Source organism: Pygoscelis adeliae, unplaced genomic scaffold (assembly GCF_000699105.1).
Source record: "Pygoscelis adeliae isolate BGI_AS28 unplaced genomic scaffold, ASM69910v1 Scaffold71, whole genome shotgun sequence".
NCBI lineage: Eukaryota > Metazoa > Chordata > Aves > Sphenisciformes > Spheniscidae > Pygoscelis > Pygoscelis adeliae.
Window position 1 is genome coordinate 535,879 of NW_008824356.1, and position 15,456 is coordinate 551,334.

Here is a 15,456-nt window from a genome sequence, read left to right on the forward strand (position 1 = left end):
TCCATTTCCTTATTTGTGATCTCAGGACTAATTTTAGTAGAATTCAAAAACATGTGAAAACCAGAATTCTAAAGTTTTTATGTTGCTGTCATTACAACAACCACTGCACTGGGTTAGAAGGTGCCATAGCAGTTTTTCAAGCCTTGGCATTATCAGGCAAAATTTCCCAAATCTCTTATCCAAGAAAAGCCCCAGTGACTCTTGCTTCACTCTCGCAATATCATGTCTGTCTCCCAATGGGTATGGTGTGGAGCTGAAACACTTCCAAGGCAAGGAGATGGAGAGCCACTCTGCCAGTCTCCTCTTTGAGCCAATACATAGCTGAATGTGTCCAAATGCCAAGATTTAGTTAGTTACCAGATACTAAGGTTTTGTCAGCTGAGTAGTTGTAACATTTGTTGTGGTGCTACATTTTAATGTTCAAATGCTCAAAATGATCTGTGATGTAACAGAAGTTTTTTAAAGAAGTTCTTGAATGCATTTTTATATCTTTAGATTGTAAGTTCGTGATATGATGGTCAAGAAGTGCGAAGCTTGGCTGTTTGTGCAGATGTATTGCAGTGCAGTCATTAGTTGCATGGCCATGTGATGTCTTCCATAAAGCTTTTGCCGCATTAATTTTGTGCAGTCCTTGTGCCATCCTCCCTAAAAAAGGATTTTCACAATGTGATCTACATGTGTCATTGTATAATGAGAGACTTCTTTTCCAGTGTTAGCAAGATAATCTAATTATGAAGTCCTCCATCTTTGGTGTGAATGAATTATTGCAAGCCTTTGATCCGAGGTAGTTATTTCAGTACCAGCCCAAGCTGGCAGTTGCCAACTTTTCTCTGGGATGATGCCTTAATGTATTTAGGAATTTCCCACGTTTATCTGCATTGAGTAATTGCGTTGTTGACTGAGAGATTGAAGTTCAGCATAAATTTGACATAATATTCACTTGAACATTATTTTTTCCTGTTACAGCATAACACTACGTATGATGGCATGTAGTTTTCAGCTATGGCAAAACCATAGTTAAAAACAAAGCTCCTCTTCCAGTTTAATATTTGCATGTCAGACATCCCTTGCTTAACTTGCATTTTCACTCTTAATATGAGAATTACATGTGTCAATTTTCTGGGTTAATAAAAGCATATTATAATACAGCATTAGTTATTTTTACTGATGATTTATTTAAAAATAAATTTTAAAAACAGTCTTGATAGCTAAAACTATATACCTTTGTAAAGAAGAAATAAATATTCTTTCACAGTGTTAAGATGTTAACCCTAACACTTACTCTTAAACAGAGTCGAAAGCTGGATGTGTATTTTGAATATGAGGAAAAAATAATGAGCAAATCCACTCTGGATAAATCTCTTCTGGACATGATTTCTGACCCAGATGGTGAGTACTTTAAATCTGAACTTGGTATAAAATTTGTTAAGATAGACAATAAATCTGTACCTGCTGGGACTTCAGGGTTGGTAAGGAGCTTATGTGCAAGCTGTGCAAAACTTGTAAAGAAAACAGCTTTTTATTCATTTTTAGTAGCAGTCTAGAGAGTTTAGTATTTCGTTTGAGTAATATCCAAAATACTGGCAACTTTTGTAGTTAAGTCCACTAAAATTCTTTCCTAATTCCTTGTTTCTGAAGGTCAAAATATTTTAACTTTTGTGCTTCTCCGGTATTTATTAGTATAGCATGGAATTGTGTGGTCTGAACAATAATGACTCTTTAGAATCCTACTGCACATTTTATAATACATGCATACCTCACAAACAGAATGAAAAAGGGCATTCGATAGAATTTGGTTAAGTCAAGGGGTTGTAATGTAGGTAGCTCTTGCTTGTGTGAGGAAAAAGATGCATGGGAGAAGGTGGAGAGAAGGGAAGTAAGATGTAAATTGTCCAGTTCACTGAGAGACTCACCTGAAGTTTTGCGTGCCTTTACCCAGCTGTGGCATATCTGTTTTCATCGTCTAAGAGCAGTGCATCCCAGCTTCTGTTTCATTTATGGTTCATACATAACAAAGCTTTACACACCGGGTTGTACTCAGATTCTCTGTTAGCAGGAGTCACTAGGGGTCTTTCTGTAAAAGGTTGAGACCAGAATGGGTTCTCAGCTTTTCACAGTATCATAGCATCAACTCTCATTTCAACCTCTCACAACCTGAGGTATGTCACAACCCTCTGACGGATTTCAATATGATTGGATACCAGTTGGCTGGAACAAAATAACCTGCAGAGCAAGATTGTGAAACTTAAGTTATGACCACTGGCATGTCTGCATATTGGCAAGTATATTGGCAAACCTCAAACATTTAGAGACCCAGGGTTCCTGCTCTTTTCCCAGTATGCTCTTTAAGAAAATGTTTTGTTACTGCATGCTTATGTGTGTAATCTTGTAGCTACCTACTGGACATAATGTCTTCTTGGAGTTTGTATAATGATTCATATTTATAGAAAGAGTATATATAAATCCTGCTAACTTTTTTAAAAAATCTTTTATTGGTGTCTGTGCTATAGAATCAAAAGGCAGTAGAAGAAAAGTACACAGTTAGAAGTCTGAGCTAAAATTTTACAGATCTCATATTGGATCAAGTCTAGAAACTAAGAGACTTTTAGAAAATCTAATGTCAGGCATCAATCTGTAATTCAGTATAGACGTTCATTGTTAATATGATGCTAGTAAGAATATGTATAATCTGTACTTTTATTAAGCATCAATACAAACTAGTCCTTTTCCATGTTCACAATTAGCTGTTCGTGTACTATTTTGATTTCAGCTTTCATGTTTGCATGAACTCTGATATGAAAACAGAAATTACTATGCTTGCTAGTATTTCCTACTGGATCAATTACTTGTTACCTGAATCCATATTTTCTATGCGTTTTTACGTTGCAGTATAAAGCAAATTGTTTTCCAAGCCTGATGTATCAACATTCCTATTAGCAAAGTTCCTGGGTTTTATGCAAGAGAAAGATTAGATTTCTAAGCTAGAGTTTTCCTTCATAAGCTAAGTATTCAGGTGTTCACAGTAGCACATTAGCACTTCATATACATTGCCTAGGTTTAAGATAAGTTTATATAACAAAAGGATTTAAGATAAATCCCAGCCATTATTTCCAGGCATGCCATCTTGTAAAACTGGCCAGCTTCCTATTTTGTGATTCACTGAGAAATACCAGCAGAAAACATTTTGAAGGAAGAATGTGTCTTCCAATGCTTTCAGTGGTGAACTTCTTGTTTGCATTATCTGTGGGGATACTTGTCTTGTGGACAATGATATCTGCAGAGCTCTTCACAAAAGCACTTAGACTTGACCACTTAACAGCTTCAGGCTTCAGCCTCCCATGTCTTACTATGTTGTACTAATCTACCACTAAGGGCTATTAGCTGCCTCCCAGTTAACTGGATATTATTATATCCTGGAGTAGTGATAAAACGGGAGTTACTGGTTTTGCTTTGCTCTAGTAGTTAATCAGTAGCCCTAAAGGCTGCCTGCTGGTTTTTGAGTGGAAAATAAAATCATTCTGTTCTAGGTTTACCAAGTTAAGTTTTATTCAGAACATGTAGCACTCCCCCTCTATGCTGTCACAGACCATAGCCTAGAAAAAAATAGCGAACATTTTACAGGCAACTGACCTGGGTCTTATAGCTGTTTATCACAGCTATGATTTATGTAGTATGTGGTATGTCTTTACATAGTATGTCAAGAGTAAAGTACTTTTGTCAAAGTGGTTCTCCTAAGATTTAGTAAAGTGTGCACAATACAGTGACCGATTTTTTTTTTTTTAATTTATTATCCTTTAGTAAGACAAAATATCACTTACACTCATGTATAAGTGAGACCACTTACACTCCTGTGAGCACAAACCTTCTAGGAGTTTTGTAGACATGGTAGATAGGCCCAGCGAGGGAAATGCTATCGAGTGCCAGCGGATTCCAGTTGAAACTGAAACTTAGTGATCAGCAAAGTAGTGAAACAAGCTATAAACTGGCAAGCTGGAAACCAAGTTTCCAAGTCAGTTACAGAAACCAAAGCCAATTACACTGTGTATTTAGAATGTTTAAGCGCTTTTCTTACCCAAGTGAACTCCAAGTGGATGTCAACCTTGAAAGCTGGCTTTTGGTTTAGATAATGCAAAGTTTCTTCAGTTCTTGATCTTCTGGCTTACTGGTATTTGGTAAAGGTTAATAAAACTTATTTCCCAGAAAAAATTGTACCAAGTCATAAATGTTCATTATGACAGCACTTACTCTTAACTTCTGCCAAACTAAATATATGCTCACATATAAACAAAAGTTGCAGATGAGATTAGATGATCCCCTGCTGACATGATCTACATTCCATAGTGGGGGAAAAAAACCCGAACCAAAATACAGAAAAAATTATCTTTTTTCTTACCCACAAGTACAAAAAAGTGCATTTTTATAAAATATTGTACTATATCTAAAGGTATCAAGCTTTTTAATGAAGTATTGGATTACAAATTTGAAACGTTTGTTTTGAGAAGTTGTACTTTCAAAATCTTCATTTGAAACTATGGTCTTTACTAGTAGTGATTCTCTTCTAGAAAAAAGTAGATGGTGTTTCAAAATCTGCTGTAGTAGGTTATAGTCTAAGTAACGCAGGGATGGCCACATCATCATTTTGATCTGGCAGAGGTGAATTTTGATTGCCATTGATAATGCTTCCCAAGAATCCGTAGCAATGTTTTTCTCCAACAAATGGTGTGACAAAAGATGATTCAGGAGTTGAAATCCTTCCTGAAGGCAAGTTGGAAGTTCAGGATTTTTTTTCTGACCAAAAGTTCACATAAGTGCTTTTGCAGCCCTCAAGTGTTTCAGTGCAGTCAACCATAGAGCTGCATAAATAAATTGTAGAGCTAAAAAATAATGTGCTGTGGCTTTTACTTTTATGATTTTTCTTTAGTCTCCTCTTTCATGGACCTACTCCCTGCTAATGCTTGCAATCCCTGTATAAAATAAGACATAATGCCACTACGTAACTTATTTATTATGTTATTTGAAGAATAATATTCAGTACAAGCAAAAGGGGGAAGTGTAAGTAAACTTTCAGAAACGGTGAGCCGGTCTAATCCAACTTCTAATAAAATTGCTAAATGTCTTTCTACCATTTTATACACTGAACAAGGCCATGGTTATAGATAACAATTACTGTCATAACTAAAGGTCTGAATGTACATACATATTATTACTGAAGAGCAATTAGAGCAGCATAGTTACAATTGTAGGGTTTTCATTTTGTGGGTTTTTTTCGCTGCAGCGGGAACTCCAGAAGACAAAATGCGATTATTTCTTATCTATTACATAAGCTCAGCTCAGGCACCTTCAGAGGTATGTATATTCTTTACAGCTTCCAACACCAAATTCTACCACACGGGGTTGTTCTGTATCGTTTCAGCACTAAATAGGTATTTCTGCTTCTCTTTGAAGCAAGGTATGAAATGCCCAGGAAATACTAAAACTTTAAATAAATTTTCTAGTATCAGGGAATCTGCTCACAAAGCTTTAGCCACCATTTCAAAGGATAGGAATGACTAGTAAGAAGGAGGATTATCTTTTGAAATATTTAGTTCAGAGTTACATCTTGGCATGCTTTCTATTATTCTGCTCCACTGCTCAATAGAAGTAGATAAAACAAAATGGTAATATGACTCTTTTCACTCTATTCTTGTATATTCAGGAATAATTGGGTCATTTGACTAGCAGATGAATAAAGGAGAAATGCTTCTTGTTCCAATATCTGAATATTTCAGGAAACAATTTCTTAATAATTCTTTTGAACTTGTGATGGCTAATTTCAAGGAAGATTTTTATTATACTGTGGAAATATTACGTGGTAGCAAAAATATGTTGGGTTAGGCAAAGACAAAGTATTCTTATAAATGTATATTAACTCCTTCATTTTTATTATTTGCTGTTGTGACATGTTACAGAAACTGGTATTCCGCCAGGTTTTTTAAAGATGCTGATATAAAAGACTGTTCCCATATCTGAAAGCGCACAGGATTTAATTCCACAAATACTGTTAAGTTTAATGAGACCTGCTCATAGCAAATTGCATTTTAAGTTATATTTTCATACTTGGTAGGAGATGGGACTAAGACTCATAATTACTTTTTAACATTGGTTAATGCTATACCTTTACACTGCTTATTTAATATTTAGATAATAATATCTTGTCTTTCCACATAAAGGGAGTTAAGAGTAGTTTCACCCTTTTGCAATTCTCCACTTCTTAATTTCAGATTGATTTGGAGCAGTATAAAAAAGCATTGATGGATGCAGGTTGTAATCTTGCTCCTTTGAGCTACATAAAACAATGGAAGTAAGTAATTTCTTTTTCTCCTATGTGAGGCTATAACTGGGTAATTTTACAGAACTCAGCATTGTTATCAAAGAATTATGTGTTACTTCTTATACATCATAAATTATCCTTAAACATTCATTCTGGCATAATTTTTTTCTGTCATTGTTATGGTGATACATGCAAATCTTATTTTAAAACTAAACTCCAGTAATGCCAGAACACTGTTGAATATGAGACGTGGTAGTGTACTTAATGATCCAAGACACAAACAACTTACTGAATTAAATGAAAAGTTGTGCTGGTTCAGACTCCAAATTTTTTTGGTTTGTACCAAAGGGCCATGCAGCCTATCAGCTATTCTAGTTTTACATGGTATCAAAATTAAGTCTTTGTCTTTTAAGTGTAAAATCTAATTCCTTTCAGTTCCCTAATTATTGTATTTCTAGACAAGAGGGATGCATGTAATAAATAGTTACTTTCTGAAAGAGTTTGAGAAGCAGAAGTCTTTTCACTTTCAGATGACCAGAGTGGAACATTCTACAGCAGTATGTGCCATGAGATAAGCATTTGATTTATATCCCTGCTTTCACAGGGCTTTCACTAAGATGGCTTCAGCTCCAACCAGCTATGGAAACACTACGCCTAAACCTTTGGGGTATGCTTTTGATTAATTTTCTGTAAGCCTTTGGGTTCTTTTAGCTTATTTTAGTAGTACTGAAAGTGCAATTAGTGCTATACAAGGCCCAGAATAAAACATCTCCCTATTTGTAAAAAGTTTTTAAGTTACAGACAATTACAAGCACTCATCTCCCCTTAACAGTGCATAGGACTTACACACAGGAGAATAAAAGGATCTGTGACTAAATCCACAAAGTAACATAATATAGTGATATCTGCACCTGCACATTAAATGTACAGGCTCTCATAGGAGAATTCGGCCCCAGGGAATGGTTCTATGACAGCCATCATTTTGAGCCTTATTTAGTCAATGGCAGAAGATATGAACAGCCCTGTGTGTTCAAAACTGGTTCTCTCCAGGGCTTGGAGACTGTCGAGGGTGCAAGAACACACTGCTTTTTCATTAGGATGTCCTGGACTGGGTGTCTGTCTGCTTGTTGAAAGGTGTAGTTATTTATTTCAAGACATGAAAAGAAAAGATAATGACTGTGCTAAGGGTACATATATCCCATACAGGATATGGGACTTGGGTCCTTCCATGCTTGAGAGGATTTGAATCCTCATTACCAACTTTATTCTCAGGAATGCACTGTCACTGTCATAAGGAAACTGGCACGGTATGGTTAGAGAGAATTCCAGTGCTGTCTCACTTGGGAAAATTACTGTTTGGTTGGCTGGAGACACTGAGCATCTCTGTTAACTATGGTGATTAAGTGTCGTGGTTTAACCTCAGCCGGCAACTGAGCACCTCACAGCCACTCGCTCACTCCCCCCGCCCCGGTGGGATGGGGGAGAGAATCGGAAGAGTAAGAGTGAGAAAACTCGTGGGTTGAAATAAGAACAGTTTAATAATTGAAATAAAATAAAGTAAAATAGTAGTAGTAGTAATAATAATAGAATATACAAAGCAAGAGATGCACGATGCAATTGCTCACCACCTGCCAACCGATGCCCAGCCAGTCCCTGAGCAGCGATCGCTGCCCCCCGGCCAACTCCCCCCAGTTGATCTACTGAGCATGACGTCACATGGTATGGAATATCCCTTTGGCCAGTTTGGGTCAGCTGTCCTGGCCGTGCCCCCTCCCAGCTTCTTGTGCACCTCTTCACTGGCAGAGTATGGGAAGTTGAAAAGTCCTTGACTTAATATAAACACTGCTCAGCAACAACTAAAACATCAGTGTGTTATCACATTATTCTCATGCTAAATCCAAAACACAGCACTGTGCCAGCTACTGGGAAGAAAATTAACTCTATCCCAGCTGAAACCAGGACATTAGGACACCCCCTTGAAAGGAGCACTCAAATCCTTGCATTACTGAAGTTGTAAAATAAACTGTTCAATGGATTAAAGACTAGAACTCAAGACTCCTACTGATAGGTGAGGATCTAACTGCTAGATTATAGGTGTATTCCCATACACTTGGTTGCCGTGTGGTTTGAAGACTATATTTCATGACAAATTGAATGACTTGGTACTTAAGTCCCATCAACTTTAATAGGAATTGGATGTCAGCATAAAGCTTAAGAATGCAAATTGAAAAAAGAAAGTCTTACACATCATCTTTATTTTGTTTTTCAGTCTGTTTTCACGTGTTATGAATACAGGATCACAGTTTGTAATGGAAGGAGTGAAGAACTTGGTACTGAAGCAACAAGTAAGTTTAAAAAAAAAAGTTTATCACATGCGCATTGTGAACATGTAGAAAAACAACTTTCAGTACCTCTGTCATATTAATAAAATCAGTTGTACAGTAAAAAAACAAACATCAACCTCTGCTGGTGGATAGATCTATCACTTTGTAGCTCCCAGTTTTTAGACAGGTAATAAATAATGTTCAAATTTTCTTTGAATACCTCCATTTATAAGGAAATAGATTCCAGTATGTGTGATTAAGACTGATTTCAGCATTATAAAAAGAGCAGCTGTGGAATACTCAAAATAGACTAGACCTTCATAAACAAAAAGGAAAAACCCTCCGGGTCTTTACTTAGAACAGCGTGTATTAAATGCATCTATTCCAGAGTGATTCAAAGGCTGAAAGTGTTCATCCTCTGTTCAGTTACAGTTCAAGCATTTCTAGTTTTCCCACATAAGTAATGTACAACAACCATAATCTTGAAATGTGCTTGAAAAATCAAAGTCAAGATTTCTAAGAAAAAGATCATTCATCATGTTATAATTCTTAGTGGAAGAACCAGAATTTGATTTTGAAATACAGTGTATCAGAACTAAGGAAAATGAAATCTCACCTCTTAATTAAATGTGCATCTTTTTGACATAGTTAATCATAATCATAGCCGTTGTTTGTTTAGTCATCCTCTTATACACATAATTTATGCATGAAAAGTATCAGCTATCACATAAAAGGTTTAAAAAATTGTTTCTGTGGCTTTTGTAGGGTAGTCAATGAAATGAATTCTGTGGGAATTTCACTATGACTAGATACGATAAGTTGCATTGCACAGATACAAATCAGTGGTATGTCATGAAATACAGTGTCGTGGTTTAACCTCAGTTGGCAACTGAGCACCACACAGCCGCTCACTCACTCCCCGCCCCCCCCGGTGGGATGGGGGAGAGAGCTGGAAGAGCACAAGTGAGAAAAACTTGTGGGTTGAGATAAAAACAGTTTAATAATTGAAATAAAATAATAATGTAATAATAATAATGACAATACTACTACTACTACACAAAGCAAGTGATGCACAATGCAATTGCTCACCACCTGCCGACCGATGCCCAGCCAGTCCCGCAGCAGCAGCCCCCCCGGCCAGCTTTCCCCAGTTTATGTACTGAGCATGACATCACATGGTATGGAATGTCCCTTTGGCCAGTTTGGGTCAGCTGTCCTGGCTGTGCCCCCTCCCAGCTTCTTGTGCACCCCCAGCCTTCTCAGTCGGTAGAGCATGGGAAGCTGAAAAGTCCTTACTAGTGTAAGCACTGCTTAGCAACAACTAAAACATCGGTGTGTTATCAACTTTGTTCTTATCCTAAATCCAAAAGACAGCACTGTACCAGCTACTAGGAAGGAAATTAACTCTATCCCTGCCGAAACCAGGACATATAGTTGAGGAAACTTTTAAATATGCAGCTTGCTGGTATGTTGCATTTTCTAGAGAGATCTTCAGATAAACTGTTACTTGTAATAATAATTGTATTCTAAATGAGACTTCCTGTTTTTCTTGTATTAAACATTTTGTCATTTCTTTTGACGTGCGGCTTTGAAAAGTTAGTATTATTCTTGACAAAATGGCTTGCTTTGTTTTGGGTTCTAAGTGAGTAAGAAGCCACAATGTCAATGTTTTCAGGATATTTTTTTTTCTGGCTTTTAATTCCTTCTCCAGGTGTTTTGGGATAGCCAAATAAAATGCTGCTGTTCCTCATATTTTTAAGCTTGATGTGGGTCTGTGGTATTTCTATTAAAGTTAACTTTTTATTTCTCATTTAGTCATTTGGGGATTTTTTACTTAGTGTTTTTTGGTGTTATTTGTCAGTCATCATTTGGAATGTCCTTTTTTGATATATTCTGTCAACAAAACACATTTCCAATTCCATTGCTATGTAAACTCTCAGTTCATTATAACTAAAGTGGTTTGACTGTTCAATACTTCAGATCTTTTGTCCAAGCTAACATTTCCCATCTTAAATAAGGAAAAGTCATCTTGAATCTCACCTCGGTTTATTCCTTTCCAGTTCATCCAAACATTTGTTGCCAGGATTGCTTTTTTTACCCATTTCTTTGACAACATGAGTTCTTTTTTAGAATCACACCCTTAATTTTCATCTTCAGCTTTAAAATTCTTTCCTTAAACTGCAAAGTATTTTTTTAATAAGAATTCATACATCATCACATGTCTGCATATACTGGTAATACCTAAATACAACCCTGTTCCTATCTTTGCATTTTTTTGCACTTTCTGTTCATCCCCTAGCTAAATGCTCCTCAGATGTTTGCATTTTCTGTACAGAAAGGTAACTTAGGTGATGATAAAAATGCTCAACCTTTACAAAATAGGAGAACTGTTTAAAGTAGTATTTCAAAGGCTCTGTAAACTAGTCCATAAATAATAGTGTGCCTGTGAATAATTCTTAGTAAGCATTTCAGCATTCCATTAATTTCACATTATGTTTTACAGAATCTACCAGTCACACGTATATTGGACAACCTTATGGAGATGAAGTCAAACCCTGTGAGTATAACTGCCTTCACATGGAAAGAGGTGGAACAAATGAAATCGTGAGGTTGTGATACGTAATATGCCATGGCGATTTTTTTTCATGATAATGTAGTTAAATCTAATCGTGCAGTATCTCAAGAATAGAACCATTTTCATAACTATTTCATAGGATTTTTTGCATAAAATAGTTTCTAAACAATGGTGATTTATTGTGTCTCATTGGAACTAGTGTTTTTGAGGTTTTTTCTATTCTGAGCTTCTATAACTCTTGTGCTATGCTGAGTTTCTGTTGCTCCTAAATTTCTAAAAGTTAAACTGGGCTGAAATTTTCTTTGCATCAAGGCAATTTTTTTTTTAAAAGCGCAGTTTCAGAAGTAAAGTAGCTACAGAGAGGTATGTTAGAGAAAATTTTGTTTCCCACATCTTTAAAGCTTTGCTATTTAGAGGAAAATATTCTAGTACTCATGCAGTCTTTCAGTTTGCAAGCAGAGTTGGCTTTGTGTCAGAAGAGTCCTCTTTTCCCCTTGTTTCTGTGAAAATTTACTCAGACTTACATGAGTTACTGTGGTGGTTTGTCGTGGTTTAACCTCAGTTGGCAACTAAGCACCACGCAGCCGCTCGCTCACTCCCCCCCTCCCGATGGGATAGGGGAGAGAATTGGAAAAGCACGTGAGAAAACTTGTGGGTTGAGATAAAAACAGTTTAATAATTGAAATAAAATGATAATGATAATAATATGATAATAGTAATAATACACAAAGCAAGTGATGCACAGTACAATTGCTCACCACCCACCGACCGATGCCCAGCCAGTCCCCGAGCAGCGGCCCCCCCGGCCAGCTTCCCCCAGTTTATGTACTGAGCATGACGTCACATGGTATGGAATGTCCCTTTGGCCAGTTTGGCTGTGCCCCCTCCCAGCTCCCTGTGCATCAGTCGGTAGAGCATGAAAAACTAGAAAGTCCTTGGCCAGTGTAAGCACTACCTAGCAACAACTAAAACATCGGTGCCTTATCAATTTTGTTCCCATCCTAAATCCAAAACACAGCACTGATACCAGAACGCCCAGGTCACAAAGGGATGAAAACATGGTGGGAGGTAAATTTTTAAATTAAACTTTAATCTGTATGGCTTAGGTTTTAGGAATGAATGAAGGCTTATTACAGTCCAGCCACATACAACCACGTCTGGGCAGCTATCCAGAAGTACAGACTGAAGTTTGATTCTGAAACGCAAATCTTAAATTCTTATGTTATATGTAGGTAAATATTTTTTCAACTTAGTTGCTTATGACTTACCTGATTCTTACGCTATACAATTTATAGATTATGTAATTGCATTAAGTTAAAGAGATGCTTTGTAACTGCTCTCCTTACACTGACTGAGTAAAAACAAAGATGTAAAGTAAGGATTTGCTTGTTAAATATGATGACCTTGCACCAGGGGTAGAGCATGGGAAGCTGAAAAGTCCTTGGCTAGTGTAAGCACCACCTAGCAACAGCTAAAACATCAGTGTGTTATCAACATTGTTCTCACCCTAAATCCAAAAGACAGCACTGTACCAGCTACTAGGAAGGAAATTAACTCTATCCCTGCTGAAACCAGGACAGTTACAAACTTCTGAAATGCTTAAATGTTAGCTAGATAGTCAAGATATTTGCTAGAATTTACAGCTAAAAATAGCCCTAAGTCTTTTTTTACGTAGTGTGTAGTCAAAGCAGTCTGTCTTTCTTGCTATGTATTTCCTTTCTTCAGAACTCTTACATATGGCCATCCTGTGCACAAACTTGTTCTGTAAAAATCACCTGTTAAAAGTCATTTATAAAGCTTTAATATGTTTGCCACATCGTATCAGTCTTCCTGTTCTAGTGATAGTGTCACACAGAGAGATACGATTGTAATGTCACACTGGTTAGTAGATTTAAAACATTCTTCTTAGTCCACTTTCACCTTCAGGTATTAACTATGTATAAAGGGAGGTAAATAATGGTAAAATATGAAAATTATCAACATGCAAGTAATCCTGTCTTTTCTTAAACTGTACTTCATAGAAAATATGTCATGATTGTTAGCAGAAAATTTGCTTTCTCTTAACGAACAAAGAAATTGACACTGTTTTCCGTGGCAGTAGATTGTTGTCTTTATTTGCAAGACTTGAAAAAGATGTACAGGGCTAATTTTATCTAGTCAACCAGTAGAGGTCACTCAGAACACTTAATACAGAAAGCTGAAATTAAAAAATACAGATAACTTAGAAGTAGGTGAAAAATGAAACAATTTCTTTTAAAATAAACAGTAGCTTCCTCAGGCTACAAGTTTAGGAATTGATTTGGAAAAGTTTACAAGTCATATGGGGCTTTTTTGCTGACTTGGTATTGTCACATTTCACTTAATAGAAAACAGCCACGATCACTTTGATAATTTGGAGAAAACATTGATCTTCTCACTTGAAAAAGCAGAGATTGAGCCAGTCTGTCAGACAGCAGCTTCATGTTTCACTGCCATGTCAGAGACTGGAATTCATGGCCCAGAACAGGGAGTCCTACTTTTCAAGTCATAGGAGACCAGGCAAGCCCTAAAGAATGATTCTCCTAACCTGCAGGAAAATTGACAGCAACTTTTTGAGTAAGTTTCAGCTAACAGAAGCAAGCCAGAGAGTCATTGTGGAATATGTTTAGACTTGCTGTATCATCAACAGAAGTGAAATTGTATCTGGAAAAGGACGATGCATAGAAATACACCTGTGGCCTCTGTTCATCTTCTGACGTTTGAGGTCCTTTTCTATTCCCCAGATTAGAAAACTGTTGCACTGCAGGCAAAATACAAAGGGAGGGAAAAAAAGCTTAAGATTTTATTTTTTTTTACAACACAGAAAAAAAATCTCCTTTATAGGAGATGTTCGTTGAATCTTACTAACCACAGTGATCAGTGTATGAAATGTACATACAGATGAAAGTTGTAATGCAAAATTAGAACAGATTGTTGAGAAATCAAACGATTATGGTGGACTTGGCGGTGATAGGTTAGCGGTTGGACTCGATGATCTTAAAGGTCTTTTCCAACCTAAACGATTCTGTGATCTAATTTAAATTATTTTCTAAATATAAAATGCAACAATAAAGTAAATATATGAAATATACAACTTGTACCACCAACATTCGCAAACATTATTGTCAGTTGAAATTTTAAACCTATTCAGAATGATATGCTGTGCAAAACTCTGTAGGGTGGTCTGTAAATCACTTTGTGTGTTACTTGTCCCTGCTGCTTCTTTTGTCTCACAAGGACAGCTACCAGAAAGGACACCTGTGTTTTCCAAGTTTTTCAGAAGCAGGAACAGATAGAACAGTTCTTATGGGCAATAATACCATCCTGTAATTTTTTAAATTTGTCTAGATTGTTTAACTATAGTTATACTTTTTCTTGAAATGTTTATTCAGAAACATCCATTGATGACCTTAAAGTAATCTGTTACTTGGGGTTTTTTTAATAGTAACATTTCTTGGTCGAAGCAGGTTTTTAAGCAATTGCTTTTGGGATTATATTTTCATAAAGGAATGTTCTGTTCATAGATCTAATAACATAGTTGCTTTGTTTTGGTATTGCTAAATAGAGATTGATTAAAACCTTAAATCTTCCTAACACAAAAAAAATCATATTGTCAAGTATACACAAATTTTAACCCATAGATACGAAATTGACCACCACTTACTATAGGATTATGGAGGTTCTTTTAAGTATCTTCCACAAAATGGTTTGATTCTTGAGTAAGGACAATCTTTGATAGGTAAACCTTTCATATTTTTATGACAAAGTCCCAAAGGGGTTTAGCCTCTGTCAATACAGTATGTACACTTGTATTGACTTCAGAGGTAGATAAATCTTATTTGTGATATGTATGCATGGAACTGTATTTTGGTTAATATCATCCCTTTCAGTAAATATGGTATCTTTCAGGCTTAGGGTATACTGTATGATTACCTTTCATGCATTACAACGAAAAATTCTAAAAATGGGGGATTTCCTTAGTCCAAACTAGTCATGTTGGCTTCTGTACAAAAACAAATAAAGACTGAAAGTCAAGGATATTTCCGTGGGTCTTTTTTCATTTTAATTTGAAATCTTGATAAGTTTATAACTTCAAAAGTATGAATTTTATTCTTGAATTGCTTGGGGAAGTCACAAATTCAGTTGTGTGTAAGGAAATGGCTATTCAGTTGGTTTTATTGGCAAACTAGCTATTTCTTAAAGCAAATAAAATCTAGCAGGGTTTCTTT

At 36.3% G+C, this 15,456-nt stretch overlaps 1 protein-coding gene across 1 annotated transcript in view; it reads left to right on the forward strand.

The window, feature by feature from the left end:
* The window catches only part of SCFD1 (sec1 family domain containing 1), a 52,455-nt gene that overhangs the window by 26,031 nt on the left and 10,968 nt on the right, over window positions 1-15,456 (forward strand). The window contains exons 14-19 of the mRNA XM_009319341.1: window positions 1,293-1,389; window positions 5,276-5,346; window positions 6,261-6,340; window positions 6,915-6,977; window positions 8,580-8,655; window positions 11,138-11,191. Coding sequence (XP_009317616.1) covers window positions 1,293-1,389; window positions 5,276-5,346; window positions 6,261-6,340; window positions 6,915-6,977; window positions 8,580-8,655; window positions 11,138-11,191 — 441 coding nt within the window. The remainder of the gene's footprint in view (window positions 1-1,292; window positions 1,390-5,275; window positions 5,347-6,260; window positions 6,341-6,914; window positions 6,978-8,579; window positions 8,656-11,137; window positions 11,192-15,456) is intronic.